This window comes from Nycticebus coucang, chromosome 9, assembly GCF_027406575.1.
Source record: "Nycticebus coucang isolate mNycCou1 chromosome 9, mNycCou1.pri, whole genome shotgun sequence".
NCBI classification, from domain to species: domain Eukaryota; kingdom Metazoa; phylum Chordata; class Mammalia; order Primates; family Lorisidae; genus Nycticebus; species Nycticebus coucang.
Genome location: NC_069788.1, coordinates 18,758,738 through 18,786,715, shown reverse-complemented (window position 1 = coordinate 18,786,715; position 27,978 = coordinate 18,758,738). Strand labels below are relative to the sequence as shown.

Genomic DNA, 27,978 nt, shown 5'->3' with positions numbered 1-27,978 from the left:
TTCAGTTTTAATGAAGTAAGAGAGTTCATTTTTCATTTAAAGTGTGGTTTTTTTCAAAATCTTTTTAACTTTTTCAATATCTATCTTCAAATAATATAATGCCACTTCACATATAACATAAGAGACTTACTACAAGATACTGATTTCCTTTTTCTTTCCTTTTTGCTATTATTAGCTAATACTTACTTAATAAGTGAGTTCTAGGGCCTAGGTCACAGGCTATATTTATCTGTAAAAGAAAGTATACTTTACTCCTTGAGTTACTCTTTTTTGGTAAAATAGTAACTATAAGAGATTCCAACCTTTGCATTTAGAACTACCTAGCCCTTCACAGGTTTGTTAGAACTATGTTAATGTCTGCTTTCCCTTGGGAACTGACAGGTAGCTAGTGGAAATATATGTCTGATTGTATATCATAAGAAAGACCAGATGACAGTAACCTGAAACCGTGGATTTGTAGTCACACTTTCAAACTCTGCAAATTTTTGCTTAAGATAATGAAAAAAACTATTTTGGTTCTTTAATATATCAAATGGGCATGAAGAAAACCTCACTAAGAGATTGGTTCCAACACAAAATTGATATAACCTACAAGTGTCTGCTACAGATAGTTTCATTAGTTGCTTTGTGAATGTAATGTTAAACATGTTTAAAAGTTAATTTGATATAATCTATTCAAATCTGGTATGCATACAAATGTTGATATAGTAATTTCACTTCTAGTAACTTATTTTATGAATATACACACATACATATATAAGGGTACATATAATTAACCCCAAATTATAGGTTATGATTGCAAAATATTAAAAGTTGCTTGTGCTCATTATATCTATAAACTTTTATGCCATTATCTCAAAAGGGGATAAAAAGTTTATGTACACACACACATTTTGCCCAAACCTCATCTCACTCTTAAAGGTAGATGTTATACCATAGATGGCTGTTGGCTGGATTAAAGTTTTGTTGTGATTTTCTTATTAGCACTTAATACTTCTATTAATAGGCAAAGAAAAAATAGTAAAATAATTCCCAGTATCCCATCAGAATTTTCATATATTTCATTGAATATATTACATGTAAAATACACACATCAACATAAATGTTTATTAAATTTCAGATTTTAAAAGTCATCATCTCCATTAAGAATGTTTTAATATATGCTTATAAGAAACATGAAAAGTTTTAATGCACAGTGTTTCATAATTTAAGGCACCCAGTACAAATTCTCATAAAATATAAAGTGAGAAAAAGAAAAGGAAAATCTTACAGTCGACGGGGAGCAAACCTTTCATGTTGTCTGAAAGTCTACTTTGTAGTGTCCAAGAGAAAAGCAGGCCAAAGCATCAACGCAGATACCAATTGCACAGGCAGCAAAGGAGCCAGATGCTGTTGGCAAAACATGCTCCAGAGTGTGGCATCTGGGCCCAATAACTGGCACACAGAGCCCCATCTGTAGCTAAAGCTGTTGACTCTGCTTTGGGGGAAGAAAAATCAGAAATAAAGAAGGCAGTTAAATTGTAAACCGTGCCAGGAGTAGCAGAAGGCAGGTTGCAGTCAGCATTCAAATTACATCCCTAGCCCAATTTGCTTTTTAATGTTTTGAAACTGTGTAAACACTAAACTGTGTTAACTCCAGTTGTTGAGAATGATGAGCACTTGAAAAGAGTTCAGTAGCTTAGGACACACGGATCACCTGGAGAGGCTGATGTGATACTCCAGCAAATGCCCATCTTCCTAATGTTTTTCTTCTCAAGGAATAGAAGCATACAGTCAATGAAATGCAATTCATTTAATCTATTAAAGGATGCTACATTAAGCGTTCCCTATGGTACGTCCTGTTGATCAAATAGTGCGAACTTTGGAGAAAGTCTTTGCAATATTTAGTAGTCTTTCTTTAGAACGACTCTTCACAAAATTAAATATAATATTCATTGTGTCCTTTGAAACTCTTAAAAGTGTGGCTAAGTTGAAATTTGTGAGACTACAGAGAGCCCTAAACCTTAACTACATAAACTCGTCCTAATTATAAAGTAATGATTAACTTTTTAGTGTTCTTTATTGGCTGCACCTGTCCATACATAAAATGGAATGAATTGATATCTATATGATTTAAAGCACTGATCATTTATAAGATGCTATTGTAGTTTAGGCCATGTATATATTTTTGAAAACAAAGTAAGTACAATGAATAATAAAACCTAAAGATCAGAAGAGAAATGCAAGATAAATGAAAGAGGAAAAAAATGCATGATAACTAGAGTATACTTAGATGTATATATTACATATAATTAGAGTGTACTTAGATATATTACATGTATGTAATATATATAATAATACATATATGTAGCTAAGAACTGAGCTAAAAACTTTGCGAAGGGAATTTTATTTAACTGTCACCACAATCTTATGAGATATTACTACCTCTGCTTTCTATATAAGGAAACTGGAAGCTTGTGAATATTAAGTCAACCTGTTCACTCCAATTCTCACTAATCTTTAGACACAGACCCAAACTTGATATGCAGTCACTGATTGTAGAACCCATATTTATTTTTGCTTTTCCTTTCTCCCTGCCCCTCCCTCGTAACTTCTTCCTCTCCTTCCTCAATATGATTAATATAAAATATAATTTGATAGAAAGACTTCTGTAATAGAGGAAGAACTTCTGAAAAATATACTCTTTCATAAAAAAGAACATTGGCAAAGATAGTTGAAATAAGCTTTTTCAGAATTCTAAATGAAGTGAAGGCTTTCAATAATCTCAGTGTTTATTCAAGAGAAATGACTAAACATCATAAACATAGTAGGCTTTGTAGTTGTGTAACTTACACTATTCCCACCCCCCAAGTCCCAGGTCTGCAATGGATTTGAAAACCAACCTCATTGCATCTACAGCAGTTGTGAAAATAGCAGCCTCACAGCAACTGAAGGATATAGTACAGGTTTGAAGCTGACTCAAAAGACCCTGCCCAAGGAATGTTACTATTTCAATGCTCCAGTATCTCTCTGAAAAACTTCATTCTTAGGGACTGACTTTGTTTCACCTGACTCCAAAGCTCTCTCTGGGCAAAAAGCCTTATATTTAGGGAATTAGTTAAAAAACAGTCACAATTGTTTAAAATTGCAGCTTTTGAGGTAATGATTCTAGTTAAATCTAACTAAAGACTGACCAATATGCTTAAAAGAAAAAATTAAAAAAGGGAGAATTAGTTGTAGAGCCAAATTTGAAAGCTAGCCAAATTCCTGGGAAACTAATGATATCACAGTATGCCAACGCTATGCACACCAGCCAAAGGAGACATGAAATGGTGCTAATCTTTGATCTTGGACTAACCTTGAGCCCCTATGGATGCAGGGAGTGAAGAATACCTCAGCATTGTAAACCGGCTGCTGAGTTTTGAAGACACGTCTCAACATACAGAGTCCCTCACTAAAGGCTGGAAGACTAAGTCAAAAACTATATGAAACTCTCTATGAAAACATTTGTTTTAGTGACCACTGAGCTAGTGACGCAGAGACTTCAATGGCTACACCTGACAAACTATTCTAGAAAAACACTAAACAAACGATAAAAACAATAAGAAAAACTGTAACATTTGGGAAGGAGTAAGATCTGATTTCCATACTTGACACATTTCATTACTTAAAATGTCAAATTATCAGAAAGTATGAGACATACAAAGACAGGTATATATGGCCCATTCATAGTAATGAAACCCATCAACAGAAACTAACCATGAGGCAGTGCCTGTAGCTCAGTGGGTAGAAAGCCTGCCACATACACTGGGGTTGGCAGGTTTGAGCCCAGCCAAGGCCAGCTAAAATCAATAATGACAACTGCAACAACAATAACAACAAAAACAGCTGGGCATTGTGGTGGGCTACTTGGCAGGCTGAGGCAAGAGAATCACATAAGCCTAAGAATTGGAGATTGCTGTGAGCTGTGACTCCATGGCACTCTACCAAGGGTACCGTAGTAAGACTCAAGAAAGAAAGAAAGAAAGAGAGAGACAGAGAGAGAGAAAGAAAGAAAGAAAGAGACTTACTTGACAAGGTTTTTAAGTCAGCTATAACAAATATATTAAAAGAAAAATAGAAATAATATCTAAATTATTAAGGAAAGTATGAGATTGATGCATTGCTAAATAGACTATATTAACAAAGGGTGAAATTATAGGGCCAGGAACAATGGCTCACTCCTGTAATCCTAGCACTCTGGGAGGCCAAGGTGGGTGGATTGCCTGAGCTTAGGAGTGTGAGACCAGCCTGAGCCAGAGCAAAACCTTGTCTCTAAAAATAGCCAGGTGTTGCGGTAGGCACCTGTAGTCCCAGCTACTTGGGAAGCTGAGGCAAGAGAATTGCTTGAGTCCAAGAGTCTGATGTTGCTGTGAGCTATGATGCCACAGTACTCTACCAGGGGGCAACAACGTGAGACTCTGTCTTAAAAAAAAAAAAAAAAAGTGAAATTATAAAAGGGAACCAAAGAAATTTCAGAGTTGAAATATATAAACACTGAAATATACAAAAACAAGGGTTAAAGAGAAGATTTAATTTGGAAGAAGAAATAAACAGTAAATTTAAAAATAAATCCCTTAAGATATTTTTCCTGAGGATTAGAAAGAAAAAAGATTGAACAAAGTCTATGAGAACACCATCAACTAAGTTAATTTACACAAGTGAGAGTTCCAAAAGAAGAAAGAGAAAGAAAAGGCAGACAAGTTATTTGAAGAAATAACGGACAAAAATGTTTGTGAACTTTACGAAAAACATTAATCTATACATTGATGAAACTTACCAAACTCTAAGAAGAATAAATTCAAAGAGATCAAAAATTAATCATATGATAGTCAAAATGGCGAAAGATAATGATAAAAGGAGAATTTTGACAGCAGCAAGAGAAAAGTGATTTATGACATACTGGGAACCACAATAAGATTATCAACTGACTTTTCATCAGAAATTATGATGTAGAATAGAGGCAGCAAATGTCATGTTAGAAATGCTGAAAGCAAAAGACCATCAACCGTGAATTCTGTACCTCACTAATCTGTCTTTTAGTTACTAAGCAGAAAGAAAGTTGTCAGAGAATTCATAGTTAGTAAACTGGCCTGCAAGAAACAGTAAGGGGAGTTCTTTCAGATGAGATGAAGAACACTGCAGAATCTGAATTCACACATAAAAATAAAGAGATCTAATAATGGTAATTATATAAATCTAAATGTGAGTATAAATATATGTTCATAGCCCCTTTTCTATATAAGACAGAACATAAATTAACAATTTTAAAATTTTATTGATGGGCTCATGGTGTATTGCTCTAAAGATGCAATTTGTAACACACTAGTAATACAAAAAAGGAGGAGGGAAGAGAGCAATAGTGGAGCAAAGTTTTCATGTAGTATTAAAAACACTCCAATCAAAAGGCAGAGAATGGCAGATGGATTTTAAAAAGTGTTCAAGAATATGCTAATCTATAAGAGACTCATTTTATAGTTAAAAATTAAATTCAGTTCAAGACAGAAGGACATAATGAAAATTCAAGCATAAGTTAATGAAATAAAAAATGAAAAACTAATAGGGAAACAAACTCAATACTGCTTCTTTGAAAAGAGTGACAAACTGTGAACTAGGCTAATCAATAAAAAATTAGAAGGTTTAAATTACTAGAGTCAAGCTGGGTGTGGTGGCTAATGCCTATAATCCTAGCACTCTGGGAGGCCAAGGTGGGAGGATCTGCTGAGGTCAGGAGTTTGAGACCAGCCTGGGCAAGTGAAACACATGGTCTCTACTAAAAATGGGAGAAACTACCAGGTGTTTGGCACCCATAGTCCAGCTACTCAGGAGGTTGAGGTAAGGTGATCTCTTGAGCCCATGAGTTTGAGGTTGCTATGAGCTATGATGCCATGCCACTCTACTCTAGCTGGGGCAACAGAGTGAGACTCTGTCTCAAAAAAAAAAAAAAAATATATATATATATATATATATATTAGAATCAGAAATAAAAGGGAAGAAAAGACTACATCTTTACCAAAATAAAAAGGATTCCAAGTGAATACTAAGAACATTCCATGCCAAACAATTAGATAACCTAAATGAAAGAGACAAATTCACTGGAAGGTTAAAAATCTCAATATACTTATACAAGAGATGGGTTTAATAATCAAAAAACTTTCCACAGAAATGAGACCATGATCACATGACATTACTAGTGAATTCTACCAAATACTAACAGAATAATTAACACAAAACTTTTACAACTCCTCCAAAAAAAGGAGGGGACAATTTTCAACACATTTTCTGCAGCCACTTCTACCCTGATACCAAAATAAGTCAAAGATATCACACACACACATACACAAAACGACAGACCAGTATCCCTTATAAAGAAAAACTTGAAATTCCTCCACAAAATACCAGCAAACAGAATTCAACACTACACACAAAGAATTATTCACTGTATGCAATTAGAATGTATATTTAAAAAGCTAAGTTGGTTCAAAATTGGAAAATCAATGCACCATATTAATAGAATAGAGAACAAAATACATTTATCAATAGATGTAGTCAAAACATTTAACAGCATCCAAAAGATTTTTATAGAAAAAGCAGACAAAAACCTGTCAGAGTAGAAATACAAGGGAACTTCCAGAATCTGGTGAAGTGCACCAATTAAAACTTCATAGCTAACCTCATACTCACTGGTGAAAAACCATGTGATTCTCTCAAGTTCAAAAGCAAGATAAGAATATTGACTCTTGTCACTTCTATTCAACATTGTATAGGAAGTTGTCAGAGAAATTAGGCAAGAAATAGAACCCAAACCATAAAGACTGAAAAGGAAACTACCTCTCTTATCAGATCCAGAATATCTTAAGGAATCTATACAGAATTATTATAATTAATTCACCAAGCTGACAAAATATATGATCCATATTCAAAAGGCAGCGATACTTCCATGAACTACCAAAGAACAATCTGAAAATGACATTAAAAGAGCAATTTACTTCATAACAACATCAAAACTAACCAAATTCTTAAAAATACATTTTAAAAGAAGTGCAATTATATGCCAGAAACTACAAAATATGACTAAAAAATAAAGAAGGAACAATTAAATGGTAGGACAGTCCACCAAAGCGTACTAGAAAACTTATTATTGATAATACGGCAATATTCTCCACATCAATCTCCATATTCAATGTCATTCCTATCAAAATACTAGTTGTCAATTTTTTTTAGAAATTAACAAGCTGATAGTAAAGTTTACATGAAAATGCAAGGATCCCAACATAGCCAAAACTATTGTAGGAAGACAAAAATATTGGATACATATTTCCTGTTTTAAACTTACTAAAAGCTACATTAGGAGAGTGTGGTGCTGAAATAAAAATAAACATATATCAATGGAATACAGTAACAATTCCAGACATAAACCCTAACCTTTCTCGTTAGGTTGATTTTCAATAAGGGTACCAAGATAATTTAATATGGAAAGAATTACCAAGAAATGGTCTTGAGATAACTGCAGAAGAATGAAGTTAAACCCTTCTCTCCTACACTATGTAAAAAATTAACAAACTCAAAATGTAGTACACCTAAATAAGAAAGCTATGAAATTTCTACATGAAAATATAAGAATAAGTCATTGAAATCTTCAATTAGTGAAGTTTCTTAGCTATGACATTGAAAGCAAAGTAGAAAAAGAAAATGAATTTTGATCAATTGGTCTTCATCAAAACTAAAATTGTTTGTGCTTCAAAGGATACCATCATGAAAAAAACAACCATAAAATGGAAAAAAATTATTTGCCAATTATCTATGATGAGGGACTTGCATACACAATATATAAAAATTCTTACAACTCAAAGTCAGAGATAAATGACCTAATTCTCAATGGGGAAAGGATTTGAAGAGACATTTTCACAAAAAGATATACACATAGCCAGTCATGTTCATTTGACTTTCATCTCCCCGATGAAAGATTTCATTTGCACATGAAGATATCATTTCACTAGAAGAACCCACTAGAAGGGTTAAAAGAGATCGATAAATACTGGCAAGATGTAGAAATTGGCGGATTGCTGGTGGACTATAAAATTAACTTTGGAAAAGAGTCTGGAAGTTCCTCTAAAAATTAAGCACAGAGATACTGTATTACCCAGCAATTCCACTTCTATATTTGAAGCATTAAAAATATATGCCCATCTATATACTTGCACACTTATGCTTATAGCAGTGTTATTCATAATAGTCAAAAAGTAGAACTAATTGACATGTTTATCAACTGAAGAATAAACAAATTTGCTACAACCATATAATGTTATGTTGCTGTAAAAAGGAACGAAGTATTCAGACATGCCATAATGTAAATCTTGGAAAATTTATCCTACATGAAATAAACCAGTTTTAAAAGAACACATATTGAATGATTCTATAATATTTATATGAAATGTCCACAATAGGCATGTATTAAAGACAAATTAGATTAGTGGTTTCAAGAGGGAGAGGGAAATGGGGAAGGACTTTCCCCAACTTACAATGGTTAGACAAATTTTCAACTTTACGATGGTGTAAAAGTGATTCTCATTCAGTAGAATCTGTATTTCAAGTATCCACACAACCATTCTGTTTCTTACTTTCAGTATATTACATGAAAGATTCAACACTTAATTATAAAATAGGCTTTGTATTAGATTATTTTGCCCAATTGTAGGGCTAACGTATATATTTTGATCACATGTAAAGTAGACTAGGTTAAGCTATCATGTTCACTAAGTGTATTAAATACATACAAATGCATCTTTCATTTTTTTCAACTTGTGATGGGTTTATCAGGACACAATACCACTGTACATTCAGGGGTTTTCATAATCCTATATAGGGTTGTTGGAAGCCATATAAGGTACAGCTCGGCCTTACTTCCTCTTCAAGTAAAAAACCTTCAAGTTTTACCTTTTCCCGGTAACTTTACCTGGCAACTAGCCAACCAATCACCTTATGCCCCATCTTACTTACTCTAGCCAATTCCCAGTTAACAACTCCTCTGAACCTCCCAACAAGACACACCCACCTTCCCCGTAATGCTTATAAGGCACAAATTTTTTCAATAAAGTTGGAGACTTGATCAAAAAACTGTCTTGTCTCCCTTTCTCGCGCCCCTTGTTTGTTTTTCTCCTTTAGGTGGTTCCTGCGCCCCCCGTTGCTGTCCCGTGGGTCGGGACAAGGGTTTAGTACTATCTGTAATTTTAGGAACTCACTGAGGGTCCTTAAATGTATTCCTCATTTTTAAGTGGGGGGAGAGGGAATACTATTCTGAATTGTACATGAATTATGTCTCAAGATGGTTATAAAAAAATTGGTAAGTGGGTTTCTAGATAATGACTTATATTTTTACAAGAATAGGGAAATAATGCTTATTTCACGTACAGCATAGTGAATACTCTCTCTCTTTACAATCTAATAAAGCCAAAGTGTGTATAGACTATAAAATCACAAAGAAGAAATATATTCAGGAAGCCTATTTTAGCAGAACTTCTAATTTTATTTGTACCCCAATTATAACCTTAATGTCTTGAAAATAAAGTCAGTAATCTATCAAACAATCTCAGCAATGATGAAATGACTAAGAGAGTTTGTGTTAATTTAGGTGACAAAGTCTTTTGACACATTTATAAATTTAAGTCATTAGGAGCTCACAATTAGTTATGTCAGGGTAATCTGGAAAGACTGATTATGTCTCATGAATATTCAAATAAAGTATTTTTAATTAAGCCTTATAGACTTTGTTGCTTATGTTGTTTTCAATCTTTATAACCTCTGTATCAAAAGAAATATGTATTATTTAAATGAAAGTAATACTGTATTCGAAATTAATATTTGAGTCCTCTTTTTTTATTTAATACATAAAAATATATTTTGGACAGATAGGTGGACAACCATAAATAAGAAACACATATAAAATGATGTATATTTCACACATATGTATGAGACAGTATTTTTGAAATGGGGAAAGCAGCTCCTGATAACCAGGTTATATAGGAGCTGGCCAGATACTACATGTGTCTGTTTGCCTTACCACAAGTAAGATCTTAAACTATTGAACATTTCAATAAATAAACTTCCAGGACATCAATATCACACAAGGCTACTCTATGACCCTGACAGATCATAACAGAAACTACACTATCCCAAAATCGTACCTAGACAGAGACAAAAATATGAACACACCCAAACCAATAGAATAAAAAACATTCCCTTGACTTGACTAGTATGAGTGATTGCTGCCTTAAAAAAACAATTATTTGGCTGTCTGGTCTTTCATCCTTGTACATAATATTTATTAAGAACCAAGTCATAGAATTTTGTCCATTTTCTGACAACATTCTATCTAGATCAAAGCCCCACTTTCTTAAACCCATCACAAAAATAACGTGTTACAAGCTCACCCTTATATGTCCTTTTTTATGACCTTTTTACTGAGATGGCTCACGCATCTATATAAGGTGTTTTCTCCCTGTTGCAACGAGTTGGAAACTGAACCTGTTCAATCTCAAGTCTGTTCCTAACGGTGTTCGGCAGCATCAATGCATGCACAAAAATCTAAATGTTAACAAGTTATTTAGCAGAGTCTCAATGAAGAAAATATTGGAAAAGTTATAGTATATATTTTAGGTTGTAATTAATAGTTATTTAAATAAATATAGATAACTATGAATTTTTTGTTTGTATAAAAAGTTGATTCTTTCACTACACAGAGAGGTTGTTACTATCAATGTGTGATGATATATCAACTTTAATAATTGATTATATCACAACATAGCTCAGTTTCTGTGTTGTTGTATATTGTAAGGTATTATTCACTGTTGGCATTGTAAGTTTTCTGTAGTACCAAAATTTATTGTTTTTCTTCCTGTCATCTAGGTGTTGATATTACTGTTGCCAGCTCTGTTGAAATTCTCTTTTATTGAAATAAACTGTCTACTGTTGACTAATCTGAGTCTTATATCCTACTTTAGTCCCCAGAAATGAAAAATATGTGTGAAAATTCTTACATGCTTGAGGTAATTCAGGACTCTCATCTATAATCACAAGGCAAAGAAAGTGTATAAATTATTCTGGAGGACATCCTAAAATCATTTTAATTTATCCTCAGAAAACAATCGTCTGAGTGCGTTTGAATTTAACAAGTCTGCTCCTTTTTTACAATGAAAGGATTTGGTTACAATAAGTGTAATTTTGCATCTGTGTGAGGGACTCAATGCATACCAAAGTAAAGGAATAGAAGTTATTTACCGATATACGTGTGCATATGAATTCAGTTAAGCGTTTAGAATAGCAATAGCTACTTAGAGTTTCTATTTAGAGTTTCTTCAGGTTTCTTGTCTAAGAACAAATTAAGAAAACTGAATTAGGGAATGTGTAGATAATTTATATTATAAAATTTATCAATACTTTTACTAAAATAATCCAAACTCATAATTTTTTCTGAGGATTTGATTGAAAGTTTTAATTTGAGGGACTCTTTCCTCCTCTGTGGCACTCCTCACTCTGCGTGGAGAAAGCCTGCTTCTGAAGAAGTAAACGCATCTGTAACATGCACCACAGCTGAAAATCGTACTTCTAAGTTAACATTTGTTTCTTTCTTTCTTAAGTTGACAACTTGACTTCCCTATTTACAAATTTCAAATGATTGGGGTACTAAATAACTGACACATCACTTGTCAGTTAATGCCTCTTCATTTCTGGACAGTAACTTTAATTAAAGTAAATAATATAAAATAAAGTAAAAATAATACTGTATGCAACCCAAGGACATGGAGCGCTCGAAGTAATTTCATAAAGCAAATGAACACTGTTACTTACTGATAGCTTCCATAAAGGTCAGTGCAGGTGGAATTGTTCTTGCAAGGATTCACTTTGCACTCATTGGATTCTTGTTCACAAAAATTTCCTTCCCATCCAGACAAGCACACACACTGGTAGCTCTAACGGACAATGAAAATTATACAGTTTTTAGGCTATCTCTTAAAATTAAGCCTATAAGCCAGATAGCACATCTAGTTATTTTCATCTATAACTTAGGCTATTTTTAGTTTTATAGAATGTCCCTGCTCCTTCCACATGAATTGTTTCCCATTTAAAAACTGTGTGAACATGGGGCGGCGCCTGTGGCTCAAGGAGTAGGGCGCCGGTCCCATATGCCAGAGGTGGTGGGTTCAAACCCAGCCCCGGCCAAAAAAAAAAAAAAAAACAACTGTGTGAACAGTATTCTTCAGTATCTAATTCAATAAAATTGTACAGTATTTAATAAAATCTATACAAGATATTAAAAATATACGTACTATGCTCACAATATAAAAATATCATTCTTGTTAAACATCTTAAAAGAAAAATGGTGTATTACCAATATGATGGTTAGCGATGCAATAGCTAAGTTAGAACTAATAAGCAACTAAGTAACCATCTGACCAGGTAAAAATAGAACTAAAACAAAACTGAATTTCTGACAGCTTTGTGTTGTTACTGATAAATAATTAACATATATAAATTTCAGTATTTTGGCAAATTGAAGTTTGCATGTTGCTTTTCTAAAGGTTCAAATTGTCTATGACAATAGCATACAAATACTAGAAGTAAAATTTTGCTTTCCCAGTTTTGGGCAAACAAATAAAACAACTTAAGTCACTACGGGATAATAGTTTCTATAGAAAAAATATTTTTGAAGAGTAAATCTCTTATTAAAAATTAGAATTTGATATCTTATTTTTAGAAAATCTCAATATAGCATTATGAAAAATGCTAAAATCAATGTTGACTATTATCTAAATTTTCACTTATCGACATGGTAGCCACATGTGACTATAGGGCAGTGAAACGTGGCTATTATCAATTGAGAGAAACTGTAAATACAAAATGCACAATAAATTTTGAACATATACATGAGGTGTAGAAGCTCCCTGAGATTAGAAAATGTGTCTTAGTTTAATTGATCCCAGCGTCTTACATAGACCAGGCTCCCAGTAGATGTTTGATTAATGTTCGTTAAATACACACCAAAAAGGATAAATACAATAGGATCAATAAAGTACAGGGGAGGTCAGTGCCCAACACAGATTCCAAAAAGAATTCTGTAGCTTCACTAGATGTGAGCAGCAAATTTGTTTCAAACATTACAGTGAAACAACATAATAACCTGAAGATAAAAAATGCACAACCCTTGTGCATTTGAGTTACAATAACTAAAAGGTGTGAGACGTTCCCCTCAGTATTCTGCTTTGGCTTAACAGGGCCAGTTGGTTTTCTATCCTTTTCAAGAAGCTGGAAAGCACAGGAGTGAGACTCACCCTGTGGTCTACGTTGGCTTTATTCCTGATACATGTGCTAATTCTCCACTCAGACTATTCCCTAATAGTGCTCAAGGTGTGCTGGATTTTATGAGCAATTTTCTCACGTAATGTGCTTCCTATATGTCTAACTTCCTCCATGAGTAACATTTGCAGTTTTCATTAAATGTTTTTGACTTTTTTTTCTCTTTTTCATATGCATTAAATGAGGGCTTATGTAAAAATCTAACATAAAGATTACATTTTGTCTTACGAATGTGTTATGTGAAATGGAAACGATTCTATTATATGATGGGCCAGACAACATCAGCTGTGGTGAGTGGAGGAACATTCCCTGCTCGGAAATGGAAATCAGCACGGTAGGGCAAACAGCTACGCATAGTCTTTGGGTCAAGCCCCTTTTGTTATGCTCCAAAATTTAACTTTCTAAGATTTATGAATTATTTCTGTAAAGACAAATGTTTATTTTAATTTTGACATCCTAATGATACTTTGAAACCAATTTAGTGAGTCAAAAGGTCAATTAAATTTCCTTCCCATTAAATCTATATATTCCTTAAATGCTAATACATTGGTATTCTTGTTGTAGAAAATTATCATCAATTTAAGGGTGTAATTATCATTAAGGTGTCAGGTACCGTGGAAGTGATCAGATATGATGAAATCTGTGTGAAAGGTAAATAAACAAAGGAAGTAAATAGGATTTTTAAAAATTTCTGACCATTAAGAAAGTAAATGTTACAGAACAAAAATGACTACTAACCAGAGTTCAAGTTTTTCTATTCACCAATTTCTTTCTTTATTCAGAAGCATTTTTCTGAATTTAGACATTCTTACTGCAAAGAAATTTCCCATGCAACAATGCCAGTAATTGTAAATAATATTTAAAGGTAAAATGTTGTGTTTTATAAACCCATTATCTTGGCAATAAATACAAATGAAATGATAATATTTTGAGCCGTTTTTAGTGGAGGAGAAAAATGTATTTAAAATGTGTTTACAGACCAGGTGCAGTGGCTCACACCTGTAATCCTTGCACACTAGGAGGTCAAGGCAGGTGGATTGCCTGAACTCAGGAGTTTGTGACCAGCCTGAGCAAATGTGAAACCCTACCTCTAAAAAATAGCCCAGCATTGTGGGGGGTGCCTGTAGTCTCAGTTACTAGGGAGGCTGAGGCCAGAGGATCGCTTGAGCCCAAGAGTTTGAGGTTGCTGTGATCTATGAAACCATGACACTCTACCCAGGGCAACAAAGTGAGTTTCTTCCTCAAAATTAAATAAATAAATAAATAATAAATGAATAAATAAAAATGTGTTTACCAAAATGAGTAAGGGTTTGTATGATTTATGAAATTGGATCCTCATCATTTTTAACTCTTACTACAAAGCAGACATTATTCTTTGTACCACATTTATATAATACACCTTTCATAGTTTGAAAACAGGCAAGAAACAGAGAAAGCAGAAAACGATAAAAAATGATGCAAGTCTGGCATACTGAACCAAACAGCCAGTGAGACAAAAGACAAAGCCATCAACGTTGATGGCTATAATTGGATGAACTACGCAGTAGTTTAGTTTTTTGGGTCAACAGCCTGATATTTTAGATTTCTATCAGTGTCAAACATACTAAAGTACGAAGAATAGCATAATTATAAACATGGAATTTGAAGTTACCAAGATTAAGATTGAACACCATCCTTTCATTAAATTTCTAGGTATGACTAGAGTAGTAGTTTTCTAGTGCTGCCTAATAAATTACCACAAATTTAGTGGCTTAAAAACCACATAAGTTTACTATCTGATAGTTCGAGTGGCTCAGTATGCCAATGGGAGTTACCTAAATCCTCTGCTTAAGATCTCACCAGACCGAAATCAAGCCTGGGCTGAGATCTCATCTGGGTCCAAGTTCAGTGGTTGTAGCAGAATTACTTCCATTCTGGCTCTGGACTTAGGTTTCCTTTTCTTGTTTGTTAGCAGGCAAGGTCTACTGTCAGTATTCAGGAGCTGTTCTCATGCCTTTGACACATGGCCTCCTCTTTAGACCTGGTGGTTTGGTTTTTCAACATCACCAGGAGAGTCTCTGCTGATGTTTCTTTCTTTTTTTTTTTTGGAGACAGAGTCTCACCATGTTGCCCTCAGTAGGGTGCTGTGGCATCTTAGCTCACAGCCACCTCAAACTCTTGGGCTTAAGCGATTCTTTTGCCTCAGTCTCCCAAGAAGCTGGGACCACAGGCGTCTGCCACAACACCCGGCCATTTTTTTGTTGCAGTTGGCCTTGTTGTTTAGCTGGCCCAGGCGGGTTCGAACCCACCACCTTCAGTGTATGTGACTGGTGCCATAACCACTGTGCTACAGACACCGAGACTCTACTGCTGTTTCTTGTCTCTTCAAAGGCCCATCTAATTGGGGCAGCCCTTTCCAGTGTGATTAAAACTGAGTTATTGATTCAGAACTTTAATTAAATCTGAAAAAAATCCTTTATTTGTATAACATAATTAATAGTTCATCATATTTACAATGTTCACCCACAACCAACAGTAAGATTTTATAGGGCATGTGTATGAGGAGGTAGGAATCTGTGTGGTCATCTTATACTTTTTCCTCCCATATGTACTTAGCTACTTATTTTCTCCACCTAACCTATTCAAGGTCTATAAACTTCAGATGCCTTTATATGTAAAGTACTAACAACATCTACCTCATAAGTTTATTTTAAGCAATGCATGGAGTAATATTAATAATTACAACATACTTAGCATAGAAACAAATGATTATCACTAATTAGTAGCAGCTGTTAACTATATGCATACCAGCCCAGATAGGAAAATGTCAAGAGGTAACAGGCAGAAAATACCACAAATGAATCCGAATTATTCATCTATATATTACTTATCTGCACAAATAAATTAAACCACCTAATAAAGGTTATCAGACTAGTGAAAATGGAGAAGGAGGGAGAGCAAGCCAATGCAGGAATGTGCCACTTATAAAACACATACTTGGATGAAGTAGATAAACAGGAGAAAATTTAAATTAAGAAAATTGATTTAAGAAGAAACAGAAAATCATGCTAACCTAGTAGACATTTAAAAATGCACCAATGAAGGGAGAATGGTGGTTGGCTCATAGACTCAAAGAAAATTACTCCGAAATCTTTCATTTTTTTCTTATGTAATTTAGGAGAAGAAAGCAGAAAAATATTCAACTTACTTTTTGAGGCTAGGAAAACCTGGCTACCAAAATTTGGCAATGTACAATGAAAAACACAAATTCAGCCAATCTTACCTATGATCAAAAACGTAAAAATTTTTTAAAAATTATATATATATATGCATATGTTCTTTTTTCCACAGAAATAGAAGTATACTCCAACATAAGACAACGTACTGAGACAGAAGAATGGCTTGATTATTTTAGATATATTTCTGCTGCTTCTACTTTCTTCTATCTAGATGACCCTTGCCTCCTTTCATCACTCCTGCCCAAACTGTCTCAGTATAGAAACAAATGCACGTTGTACTTGAACTCTGGATCAAAACAAATGCCATGTTCAGGATCAAGGTAACCGTAGCCTTGATCACCCCCCACCCCAAGTATACCTTCTCACAATTACTATTTTATTTTCCACGATATTTGTAAAGTACATTAACTACTCATGTATATATTAATGTGTTTTCTGCTTTGTACTGACTGTATTTAAATGTATCTTACTAATTTTATTATGTATTTCTGACATGTATAAATTACAAATTCTAGAAAAGTAGGGATTTTATCTACTTTGTTCCCCCATTTTCATCAGAACCTGAAATGCTGTTTTATATTTAACTGAAAAATAGGATGTTGGAGCTTGAAACATACATCATGACAGTCATGGGGAATATTTTGTTTATAATTTCTAGATATTTAATGTCACTTTTCTAACAAGGAAAAATATTTTTTTTAGAAATTCTTTAAATAATTCTTCCTTGATAACCAACTAAAGTCCATTCCATACATGACGATTGAAAATCTAAGTGGAAGAACAATTGGGTTGGTTCCAATTTGAAAAGTGTTTACATATTGAATTATTATATTTGATTAAGTCTTAACCACATTATCTTACTACAATCTGTGCTTTGTAAAATTACTATTAGGGTCCTGAGAATTTAGATACACACTGAAGGAATGAAAATAACAATTTCAAATTGTGATCTTTTAACGCTTTATTGTTTGTATGATTCCAGACAGAAGGACAGACGGTTCTTTTTCTTTAATGAAAAAGAAATAAAAATGAGTGAAATTCACCATGAATTCCGTCCTTGCTAAAATAAAGGGCTCTACCATCTATTGATTTATTGCCTGTTTTCTTTACATATTATTTTAAGTATTCATTTTAATCTATACTTACTTAAATAGTTGGCTCTAGACAGAAAGATTTCTAAATAATGATACTCAGATTAGACATAAATACAGTAATCTTTATTCTTAAAAACAAACAAACAAAACTCTGTTAATATGGCTTCTTTCAGCTAGAGAAAATGATTTACTTTGGTGTTTTAAATCTAAAGTGGAATAATATGTATTATTCTGACAGAAAGTTAATGGAATATTTAAAAGCAATTTCTGTAAAAAGTTATAATGCTGAATTTGATTGAACATATTTTGAAATAAAGCAATGAAAATGCATGTTACAATGAGTGATAGTTTCAAGGCAAAACTGTTATAGAAAAACACAATTTCTTTTACTTGGGAAAATGTAATATAAACCCATGAAAAAGTATGAAAAGCCACATGGTAGAGAAGGATATAATATCAGGATATAAATCAAATTATACTGGATGTTAAAAACATTTTCTAAGGGAAATATAAAGCTACAAGAAACTGGGTCATTGTTTTCATATGCTTAAATTTTTAGTTGTAATAAAAAAAGAGCAATTTAGCATATTAGTGCCTAATATTCTAAATGAAGAAATTAGAGTGAAATTTGAGCTTCCACTAGCTTTATTTCCTATATCCTAGTCAATCTACTGACAAAATCCAACTCTTGTTTATAACTTATTTTCGATCTATTTTTTTTTTTTTGTTAGTTACCATTACTTCTAATTTAGTCCTCTTATGGCATGCCCCACCTTTCTCTACCATCTGTGATACTTTTTAAAGAGTTCTCTTACCTTTGATGGTGGTTTTGGGGGAAAAAGTTCATATAAGGCGCAGTGGCTCATGCCTGTAATCCTAGCGCTGTGGCAGACAATGCAGGGAGGATCGCTTGAGGTCAGGATTTAAAACCAGCCTGAGCAACAGTGAGACCCCCGTCTCTAGTAAAAATAGAAAAATTATCCAGGCACAGTGGCATGCACTTTTTGTCCCAGCTATTTGAGAGACTGAGACAAGAGGATTGCTTGAGCCCAGGAGTTTGAGGTTGTACTAAGCTATGATGATAAAGCAACAGCGCTGTCTCAGAAACAGAAAAAGTTTGTACAAAGGGGCTTACACCGAGTAATTGAGCATAGGAAAATAACTCATCTACCATTGCTGTGTATCACTCAAACGCATTTCTTTTATCTAGAATATTACTTTCTATATTGACTCAAGTTGTCAATTAAAGATACAATCCAGAGGCTATCATCCAAGCCTTTATCCCTAGGACATATATAATATGTAAGAATACATAAATATAATCGGAGAGACTGTCATAAACATAATGATGCCAAAACATGAATGCAAGTTCTTCAATAAACAGTTTAGATGTTTGGGAACATTACTTTTTTGGTCTGAAAGCCAAATGAAAATGAGAATGAAATCACACCATTAACTAAAAATCACTTTCCCCCCCAATCAGGCATTTTCCATAATATTTCACAGAAGGATAACCAATAAGTCTTTTTCTCATAGTAGTTTTTCTAACACATTGGAAAGCCCCTGGAATTTCCACATCTAATAAAAGATGAACAATAAAGTCCAAGGGTATCATAAACATTCCATCATTTGATTCAGTCGTTTCAAAATTTTGTCTGTAATTTTTCAGTAAGAAACCCTCCGACAAACACATTTCTCTAGGATGTGTGCATAAATAAAGCAGTGTAAGGTAGAGCTGCCATGTCTGAAATACGGAAGGTAGCCTACAGTCTTGCTCAGTTAGTGGCCTTAGCCACTCTAAGGACACCGCTAATCCCTCCCTCCCCATGAGTCTCAAAGCACAGATTGAAAACCACTGATCCACCCAAGCTATTTCATTTTATAATGAGGAAGCTGAATCCTCAGAGGTTAATTGCTCAAGCTACTGCAACTAGTTAATGACAAAACTGGAATTCGAACTCAAGTCTCCTGGCTCCCTTCCCATCCTGTATTCCCAAATACAGCTAAAAAATAATTTAAAAATATCTGTTAAGTTAATACATTTCAAAATATATATTCTGAAATATGCCATCAAAAGTCTAACAGTGTTTGTTAAATCAATGTTCAAATTTTATATGCTGAATGATGCTCTTACTATGTAAATCCCCATGTTTGTTTCTCCTGTATATTAGACATTGGCGAGATAGTCTAGTTGACACCAATATGATGTCATACCAACATGAGTGATCAGTAGTCACAATCCTTACCTTCACTACACAGATGGCAATGAAGCAAGTCCTGGTGTCAACCTGTATGGATATAAACATTCAGCTTGAATTGCACACACATGGAGCAATGTGAACGGCACTGACTAGACAGATTACTGTAGGAAATCTACAGATCACTGTGTTCGATACTCATCATTAACGAGTTTGATAACACCATCAGTCATGGCTTTGGTGGAAGGACTTCATCGCGGGATATTTGGAGCTCTAGGATAGATGTAAATTAGAGTGTCTGCAAGTTTTAAATGATTTCCAGGATAGTGACCCCAGGAAAAGAAACATGTCTAAAAGTATAAATGAAAACTAAGCTAGACTTTTTCACAGCAGAAATAGAGGCAAGTGTCAAACAAATCATGTAATCTTTGCTGATGGTTTTTACAAATGTGTAACATTTCCTATGATAACTCATTTCATCACTTGGTAAAGTAAAACAAAATAATTATATGAAGTAATACAAATATGTGTGTGTGTGTGTATATATATATATATATATATATTTTTTTTTTTTTTGAGACAGAGTCTCTCAACCCCTGGGTTGAGTGCCATGGCATTATCATAGCTCACTGATAGTTCACAACCTCATCCTTCAGGTTCTAGAGATCCTCTTGCCTCAGTGTCCTGAGTAGCTGGGAGTACGGGCACCCACCGTAACACTAGGCTAATTTTTCTATTTTTAGTAGAGACGGGGGTCACACTTTTGCTCAGGCTGGTCTCAAACTCATGAGCTGAAATAATCCATCCACCTTAGCCTCCCAGAGTGTTAGGATTATAGGCGTTGGCCACTGTGCCCAGAGTGTGAAGTAATATAAAGATTTTTTCAACTATTTTTTAACTTATTTTGACTATTTTATGTTTTGTAGAACATTTGGCTCATATTTTATACTTATTATCTTTAAATTCTGTAAGATTAGGTAATGGTTTTCTTTAAGTTTAAACTGAAAGCATTTATATACAATTATATATATGTATGTGTGTACATATTACATATGATATATACAAAATGTATTCCATATAACTACAGATATATCTAGCATGTGATTATATATATCACATATATCACATATACTATGTCAAATTTAATGTCATCTGAATATAAAGCTTATTTTCACAGAGACTATGAAGAAATCTTCTGAAATCTACTGAAATCACATCGCAATGTTTCTATATATTTTACCTTTTGTAAATATAATTATTTCCCAGAAATTGCCAAGAGGCATCTTCTTCTACCTTAACTATTATTAAATGCTTTGGATATATGTAGGGTATAGTTCCTTGATGAGAGGATGATCTTTTCTTATGGTTAACCATCACGATTTTGTTGTTGTGAGCTGATAAACTACCTGCTTTGCAGTAGAAATTAGAAGGGAACAAGAAGAGTGACACATGTATAAAAATTGAGTCACAGCTGCAACAGACAGAGCGTAGAGCTGTGAAACCATGCTTAGGAAAAAGTTAGCTACAACCTCAAAAATCCCTCTCATTATCAGCATGCTGGGATTCCATAATCCCTGAATAATAATCCCCTCCCCCAAATTGGTTATGATCAAAAGTCATTAATTTACAAAAGAAAACAAGCCCTCCATTCTGTGTTTAGCATTTTAGAATGTAATGTTACTCACTTAATCACAACTCCTCTCTCTCCCCAGGACGATCAAAGAGACCAGAAACATAAGTGTCTCTTCCTTCTTTTTCTTCATTTCTTTCTTTTGTTGTGGTTTTGAAATCAGGAATGAAAGCTTCTGTTTTCATTCTATCCTCAAATACCATAAATATTTTCCACATGAATCAAGCCACTCATAGCGTTTGTGTTAAAGCAAATGGTGGCATGGGTGAAACATTGTGGACAAGAGTCAGATTGTTTGATTCTGGTTCTGAATCCCATTACAGGAGGCTATGGTGCATCTCATCAACTAGTCAGAACAGGTCTGATCAAATCAATCAAGTTGGTGGTATGCTTTTACCTAACAGGTACAATGTAAGGCTATATGGCACAATTCTTAGGTGAAGGGTACAACCTCAACCTGGATTCTACCTAATAAATGCAAACAATGTAATCTAATTGTCTGGGCCTTCATGGTAATCTGAAATTTAAAAAAAAAATCAATAAAGTGAGACTAGGTGATTTTTTTGCTAACTCTTTCAGTTCTGTAATGATTGGGTTATTTTTTCTTTTATTGCTTTATTTACGGTTTATAGAAGAGCCAGGTGTTAACGAGACAATCTCTCTATTGTGCCAAGTATTCCCATCACTGCCTAAAACATTCCCAATGATTAGTTAATCCCTCAGTAACAAAAGTATGCTCTGAAATTTCAACTGGGAACACAATCAGTGGTTTACAACCTACAGTTTTTCTTAGAAGAGCTGCTATTAAAGATGTCTTTGTTTCCAATCCCTTACAACAGCTCATGAGGCAAAGTGTCTTTAAAAACACACATATAGAAATTAGTCTTATTGTGTTATAAGATTAACAATTATTTACCAAATGTATAAGAGATATTAATGTCTTTTAATTGAATTAAGTCAATGGTAATTGTCAGGGTTAGAAAAAAGCAGGGTTTCTAATAGCTAACTTTTGACTTGGGATTTAAAGTTTATAAATAATTTTTCAGGTATCTTTTTTATTCTGTTACTATAAATATTTATAATGACATTCTAAGTATGAATAATGAAACAAATCTGTGTGATTATGTGCAATATGGAATCACTAGTTACTTCCGGGGTAGCCAACCTGCTGTGGGAGGGCTGCACATGGATTATGTGAGTGCTTTTTTGCTGATCTCTGCTGGCAGATATTGAGAGGACCCATAGGCAAAAAGGGAAGTTAAGGAAGAGAAAGAGAAACCAAGAGAGCAAAGGTAAATTTGGAGGTGCACTCATAACCTACCTAAAACTACACGGAATCCTGGGACCTAGCCAAGAACATTAGTGATAAGCTGTACAAACAAAAGGAATGGGTGAGATGTGCCCCGGGTCCTGGCTGTAAGAGACTGGAGCTACTAGTTAAAATGGGATGAAAACTGCTGCCGAGAGAGGACACCAATGGAGGTACAAGACAAAAATGACACAGTCAATGAGAGGGACCTTAAAGGGAGGTAGAAAAATCCTAGTACCTCAAGCCAACAATTGCAGCCTGCTCGGGACCCCTCCTCTGCCTTGGAGCATTTCCTATCAATAAACTGCTTTGTCTGGCTGCTCGTTCCCCTGGTCCATGAATTCATTCTTCAAATTCATGAGATCACAAACAAAGTAAGAAGAGTTAACTCTGGAAACAATATCATCAAAATTGTGCATAGATCTTTTAGCTCATTAGCTTTTGTTAGTGTTTGCATACTTACTGAGTGGCCTCAAAACAACTCTTTCTTTTCCAATGGGGCTAGTAGGAGCCAAAAGTTTAGACACCCCCGATTGCAAAATAAGGTACTATTTTGTTTTAAAATTTTAAAACAAAAATGATTTTGGATTTTTCCTTGTACCTTCTTAAATTGCGTTAATGATTTTCTTTTTACTTATTTAGCTCCCGAGGAACCTAATACAAATTATCTATTTTCCTATGTATTTTTCAAAATATCTAAATATTTTCTTTTTAATTTTTTCTTTACTTTCAGAAAAGACAAATTGTGACTAAATTTATATCTATAAATCTGAATCTGTCCCCAAAATCAGATGTCTCAAAATAAATCCATGCCTCATACATTTGGAATTTCTTGACTATTGATTCGGATGTAGACCTTTAAAAAGCATATTCCTTAAAGAAACATTTTTCTGTTGGTCAATGTGTTGTGTATATGTTTCTATAAATTAATAATTTCTCAAAGAAATTTTGCTGTAAATAAAGTCCTGTGTGTAATCATGTGACTTTAGTGAATAGGAATAATCATTTACCCTCTGATACTCCCAATTGATGCAGAGTATATTTGTGTGCATAGATATGTATATATGCATATCTGTGTGTGTATTTTTGTGCATAATTCCTACATAAATGTTAATGGTATTTTTTTGTTGTTGTTGTTGTTGCAGTTTGGCCGGGGCCGGGTTTGAAACCACCACCCTTGGCATATGGGGCCAGCGCCCTACCCCCTGAGCCACAGGTGCCGCCCTGTTAATGGTATTTTTTTAAAGTGTATGTCTCTTCAGTACAATGGTATAGGCCAAAGGAAATCTATAAGGTATACTCATGTATTCTATTCATTGTATTACAACAATTATTATATTTAAACCCTTCCCAACTCTCAATTCTACTACTACCCTTTACAATAATCAATGGGCTGGAGTTACAATCTATTTTGTATTTTCTACCCTTATTCTATTAGGCAATTTATTTAGTCTATTGTCTCATTTATAAAACTAGTCAAAGAATTGGTATATTTTAGGGAGATCTTTTTGAAGGATCTTTTTTGTATTTACATATTTAAAAATCACTATGGTTTATCCGTCATTATAATTATTTTATGGTTCCATCAGCATTGTGAAGCCATTTACCCAGAGTTTCTAGTCTTTACTTCTAGTGAAATCACCAAAAACATAAACATAATTTAGTAGAATTCTCTTAAGACATTTTCTATCTCCAAAGCCTCGAGTTATAATATTCTGTCCTTTGACAGTCTTTCTTACAGTCTCATCTCTCATAATTCAGTACTTTAATTCAACCTATAATTCTATTCTCATCAATATTTCTCACTTAAGCACCCTGGATTTACAACCATTAGTTCTCTTGCTTCATTTTCCAGCTTAAACACCATGATATAATGTTTCCCAAAATATGGTGACTAAAATACTGCTAGTACCTTAGGGAATCTGGAAAGTGTAGGTTTTTTTTTTTTAATTTCTTTATTATCACTCTAAATTGTATCGGAAAAATACAATAAAGGCATCAAACTCTGAATTGATCACTTTAAAAATTTATTTTAATTAAAAATTGTTTAAGTGGTATAAAAATTATGCCAAGAAAACAAATTTCAGTAATTTTAGCTATCTGAACCTGGGTAATAAAATGTGTGGCCTTAGATCTCTTTTTATCACATCTCCTTGGTTCTTTATGACTCTACTTAGGACCACTTACATGCTATTTTGTATGTAGTTTAAAAACATGTATTAAAATCCAAATGAATGTATGTGTTTGTGGGTGTGTTATTCTGAGTGCCAATCTACTGACAATAGTTTTTCTTCTTTGACAGAAATTCTTTTTCTAGGTGTGAAAAGTGAGTATTTTGATTAGAAAGCCCCTATTCCAAATATAGCTGCTTCAAGTACTTAAGCTACTTTTATCTCTGACCAACACCAGATACTTTCTCATGAGTAAAATAATAATTTATGTGGGACTTTATTAATGAAATTATTATTTAAGGTTGACTTATTAAATATTTTAGAGATATTCCTAAAATATAATTTAGATTCATCCTTTCTCCTTAGTGACCAGGATATAGAGACCCCTAGAGCTGTTTTCTGTACGAGTGGACCTCTAAGTTGATACTTAAATTATCCTGTGCCCTTCCCCTTATTCAGAGATTGGTGTGACTCTGAGAGATGCCACTCTGAATTCAATGGCTGGAATGTTGTCAGAGTTACCTAATGTGAAACTTTTGTGCAAGTAATTCCTAAGACCATCAAAAGATAAAGAATAAAGGCACCATTCATGCAATAAATGTCTGAACAAGAGCATAATTGGACCTATGGTTAACTTTTGATAACCTAGTAGTGAATTAGTGGGAGAAGAGGGCAACTCACACCTATTTCTAATTATTTGCAGCCATTGGAGATCTACCAAGTAGAATATAATGATTGCTATATTCAAACAGATCTCAGTTTCAATTTCTAAATCTTTAAGTACTATTTCTACTCATTTAAGGTCCCTTAATTGTGAACTAAAATAAAATCTTAAGATTCCCCCAGCTAACTGAACAAATTTCCTTTTGACCAAGGGGACCCCAGAAATACACTAAATCTGAGTTCCTGGCCATGAGTAGGGAGGTCAGACATGCCTCATCATACCTCCTTTCCTCTTGGAAATAGCCTTGGTAACTCCCTAATAGGCCTAAGACTTAAACCACACACAACATCTTTAGGCCCTCAATTTACTTAACCAATCGGTTGAGTCTAGGTATATGTCTGTAGCTTATCTCTAATTAACAGACTTCTTTATCTTAAAACCTTCCAAGCCTTTAGACAAAGCTTCATTTATTAAACCCATTACAAATCAAAGAGTCTTTATACCCATCTAGAATCTGTAAGCCCCTATTTTGAGATGTCCTACCTTTTTGGGCCAAACCAATATATACCTTCCTTGTATTGATTCATGACTTTATATGTAATTCTGTGTCCATGAAACCTATAAAACCAAACTATAACCCAACCAAGTCTTCTTAGGTACCAAGAAGCTCTGGGCCAAAGTCCTCAAATTTATCTCAGTATAAACCTCTTTAAATTATTTTTACTGAGTTTGGCTTCTTTTCTGTTGACAAATAATAATTTACAGCAAATACATTTTTCTAAAAGAAAAATTTCTTTTGGATTGTGTCATAATACAGAGTGTCCCAAATGTCACCCCTAAAGTCACCATACAGAGGGAAAATGGAAAGCTGTAGGTAAATGGACCTTTATTTACCAAATATCCATTACAAAATTTTACAGAATATTTATAAAATATTCTCTACGTGCCAACCACCTCTTCGTAAAAATTTAAAGAATATTTACAAAATATTCCCCATGTGGTGGCTACCTCTGTATAATTTTGTAATAAATATTTTCTAAATAAAGGTATATTTAGCTAGAATTTCTCGTTTTCTTCTTTAGGATGACTTCGGGGTTGACTTTTGGGACACACTGTATTATATATATCTAATCCCCTTTTGTTAGCTAAAACATACACAAATACAATGCCTCCTTTGACAAAAAGGTTAATATTTTATATTAGGGCTTAAAACATAACTGGATTTTGAAAATCTATTTACTTATAGATTCTCAACAAATTATATCTTTTATGATTATCACCACTATTACATATTCTTTTGCTTTCAGCTTGTTCTGTCTTAAAAGTTCAGAATTAACCTTCTGCTTGCTTATACAGCCGCTGGGCACAAGATTAGAAAATGACACTAAGAAAATAAAAAAAAAAAAACAGATCCAGGGTCCCAGCATGGTGATTCATGCTTATAATCCTAGCAATTTGGGAGACCAAGAAGGGACGATTGCTTGAGGCCAGCTATGTGAGAATAGCTTGAGAGAGAATGGGATCCTGTGTCTATAAAAAATACAAAAATTGGGCAGGTGTGGTGGTGTGTGCCTGTAGTCCCACCTACTCTGGAGGCTGAGAGAGAAGGATCACTTGAGCCCAGAAGTTTGAGTTTAAAATGAGCTGTAATGTCACTACTGTGTTCTAGTCTATGTGAAAAAAGCAACACCTGTGTCCAGAAAATAAAAGAGTATTCAATAGGCTAACCATGGACAGCTGATAAGAATATCCACCCTGTAACCACAGATCAAGTCATGATGACTTGCACAAAGCATGCATTCTGTCAGCCTTTACCCTGCCCTTTATAATGCTGCCCAATAGGCAAAGGAGAGAAGGTGATCTTTGAGACAATGGTCCTCTATCTCCTCAGGCTACTGGCACTTGAATAGACTATTTTCCTTCCCCAACACTGGCCTCTCCTGTTTGGTTCTCAAGCCGTAGGCAGCCCCACCTGAATGAAACAAATTGAGAATATTCACAAGTGTTAATTTGTATTTAATACTTGTTGGCAAAATATTTTATATTTTTAAAGTGAATGTTTGAGAAATTTCCTATCACGGTGGCTGACACTAGCAAACAAATCATTAAAATCTGACTTTTATCTTTTGCTCTTGAATATATGCAAAGGAACATAAAGTTAGTCTCTGTCTTTAAGAAGCCGAGGCATGGGAAGTATATATTAAGAATATTAATAACAATAATTTCTATTAATATTATTATAGAAATGAATTCTACATAAAGCCATTCATTCTTATGCTCAGGGGTAACAAATAAATACTATTAATAGAAGCAAAAGGAAATT

General features: G+C 33.9%; 1 protein-coding gene across 1 annotated transcript in view; it reads right to left on the bottom strand.

Annotated features, from left to right (window-relative positions):
- EYS (eyes shut homolog) overlaps positions 1–27,978 on the bottom strand; it is a 1,685,250-nt gene that overhangs the window by 1,117,559 nt on the left and 539,713 nt on the right. The window contains 1 exon segment of the mRNA XM_053601630.1: positions 11,866–11,987. Within this exon segment, the coding sequence (XP_053457605.1) occupies positions 11,866–11,987 (122 nt within the window).